This window comes from Cotesia glomerata, linkage group LG6, assembly GCF_020080835.1.
Source record: "Cotesia glomerata isolate CgM1 linkage group LG6, MPM_Cglom_v2.3, whole genome shotgun sequence".
Classification (NCBI taxonomy): Eukaryota; Metazoa; Arthropoda; class Insecta; order Hymenoptera; family Braconidae; genus Cotesia; species Cotesia glomerata.
In genome coordinates, this window is record NC_058163.1 from 15,314,992 (window position 1) to 15,317,194 (window position 2,203).

General features: G+C 36.3%; 1 protein-coding gene across 1 annotated transcript; it reads right to left on the bottom strand.

The window, feature by feature from the left end:
* Positions 1-542: 542 nt before the first annotated feature.
* Positions 543-1,924, bottom strand: LOC123267984 (protein transport protein SEC24-like). The gene is made up of 2 exons (XM_044732868.1): positions 1,897-1,924; positions 543-1,831 (listed from the first exon to the last, which is right to left on the bottom strand). Exons 1-2 carry the CDS (start codon positions 1,922-1,924, stop codon positions 543-545), a joined length of 1,317 nt encoding a protein of 438 aa, XP_044588803.1.
* Positions 1,925-2,203: the final 279 nt, after the last annotated feature.

Genomic DNA, 2,203 nt, shown 5'->3' on the forward strand with positions numbered 1-2,203 from the left:
TTTGAAACAGTTGTTTTAAAAGAGTACAGCCAGATATAAGTAATGTTCACTCTTCATCTTCTAATTCGATATGTAGACTTCAGAAAGATCATCTTATCTAAAAAATAATTATACTAGCCTTTAAATAGAATGAATTATTGACATTGTCTTTAATCTTACTAATTAATGGGCAAATCATATTGGCACACAAGATAAATAATATATTTCGAAAAAAAAAAACCTGAAAAATTTAGTGTAATTTTATAATGCTGAATACTCATGTCTTATTTGCTTCTTACAGAAATATTGATTTAAACATATCATTATAAAAAACAAAAAATTTGCTATCAAAAACTTTATTAATAACAAATATGCTGAGAAATATTTATAACGTCTTATATATCATAACTTTCTTAATGAATGGAATCCGAGCTGCAGAAAAATTATATTAATATGTTAACTGTTTCTTTTTACTTATAAGTGAAAATAAAATAAATGACGAACATAACTTTCTTGGGTTACCGTAGTTTTTTTTATACGATAATTCATATTTTAAAATTGGATTAAAAAGAGTGCGGAGGATAATATGGAGGAGAATACGGGTACGAGTATTGATATGGCATTGGAGCCTGAGGAGCATGGGACATTGGATTCTGAGGAGCATGAGACGGCATAGGAGCCTGAGGAGCATGGGACATCGGATACTGAGGAGCATGAGACGGCATAGGAGCCTGAGAAGTATAGGACATTGGATACTGAGGAGCATGAGACATAGGGTACTGAGGAGCATGAGACATTGGGTACTGACGAGGATGAGACATGGGGTACTGTGGAGCATGAGACATTGTGTACTGAGGAACTGGTGGCAGTGAGTATTGAGGAACTTGTGGCATGGGGTATGGGGAAAGTTGCGGAATAGAAAACACTAGGTATGGAGAGTGTTGAACATAGGAAGTGACATATGGATGTGTATGATATATTGGCGGTGGTGGCGACGGCACATCATGATCGTGTTGACATCCAGAAGTTTGCGAGTTCGTACAGGTTGACGTTATTCTGAGATTTTCCTTCTTTTCCACTTCAATTTTTTGCTTTTTACACTGTTTTTCCGATATCTCATGTATTTCTTTTACTGTTTCATTTTTCAAAGATTCAAATAGTTGTTGATTGAAACGTCGGATGGTTTTTATAGAACGATTAGATAATCGTTTTTTTTGTTGTTGCTGTTGAGGCTGCACATTGACATTATTTGGTGGGCCTTGAGGCAGTGGTGGCTGATTAGGCTCTCGATGAATCTGTTGAGGCTGCACATTGTTGTTATTTGGTGGGCCTTGAGGCAGTGGTAGCTGATTAGGCTCTTGATAAATCTGTTGAGGCTGCACATTGACATTATTTGGTGGGCCCTGAGGCAGTGGTAGCTGATTATGCTCTCGATTAATCTGTTGAGGCTGCACATTGTTGTTATTTGGTGGGCCTTGAGGCAGTGGTAGCTGATTAGGCTCTTGATGAATCTGTTGAGGCTGAACATTGACATTATTTGGTGGGCCTTGAGGCAGTGGTAGCTGATTAGGCTCTTGATAAATCTGTTGAGGCTGCACATTGACATTATTTGGTGGGCCTTGAGGCAATGTCGGCTGATTATGCTCTCGATTAATCTGTTGAGGCTCTACATTGACGTCATTTGGTAGGCCTTGAGGCAGTGGTGGCTGATTAAGCGCTTGATTCACAGGTTGATCATGAGTAACCTGTGCAAGATTTGCTCGTTGCCTTGGAGTCTTACGGCGACTTGATCGACGTACAGTTTCTGCTTGTGGACGCGTTGCTGCGCCACGAATTTGTCGTCTGCCTCGACCTAAAAAATCGTGAAATCATATATATAAAACAATTCCTTGCTGAATTTCATGAGTCATTCATTACCTCTTCCTCCAGTATGAAAAAGATTCATTTCTCTTCTTTTCGTTTCTATCGTAATTTCTGATACTTCGGAACATACTGCAAAAAAGTGTAGTTGTTAAAAATTATTCGATCAAACTACAAACAAAACAACGTATAAAATGATTAATAAAACATAAAGTAAAATTTCAACAATAATATTTATAATATCTACAATTATATCAAACTTTATATTTTTAAAAAAGTACTTTAGTTAATATTTATCAAACACTAATTGATTGTAGACTTCAAGTTATTTAACTATTTTTAATGTCATGCTTTTAACATTTTT

Coding starts and splice junctions, on each gene's coding strand:
- LOC123267984 (XM_044732868.1), bottom strand. CDS start 1,924: ATGAATCTTTTTCATACTGGAGGAAGAG. Junction 1,832..1,896: donor TTTTCATACTGGAGGAAGAG/GTAATGAATGAC, acceptor ACGATTTTTTAG/GTCGAGGCAGACGACAAATT.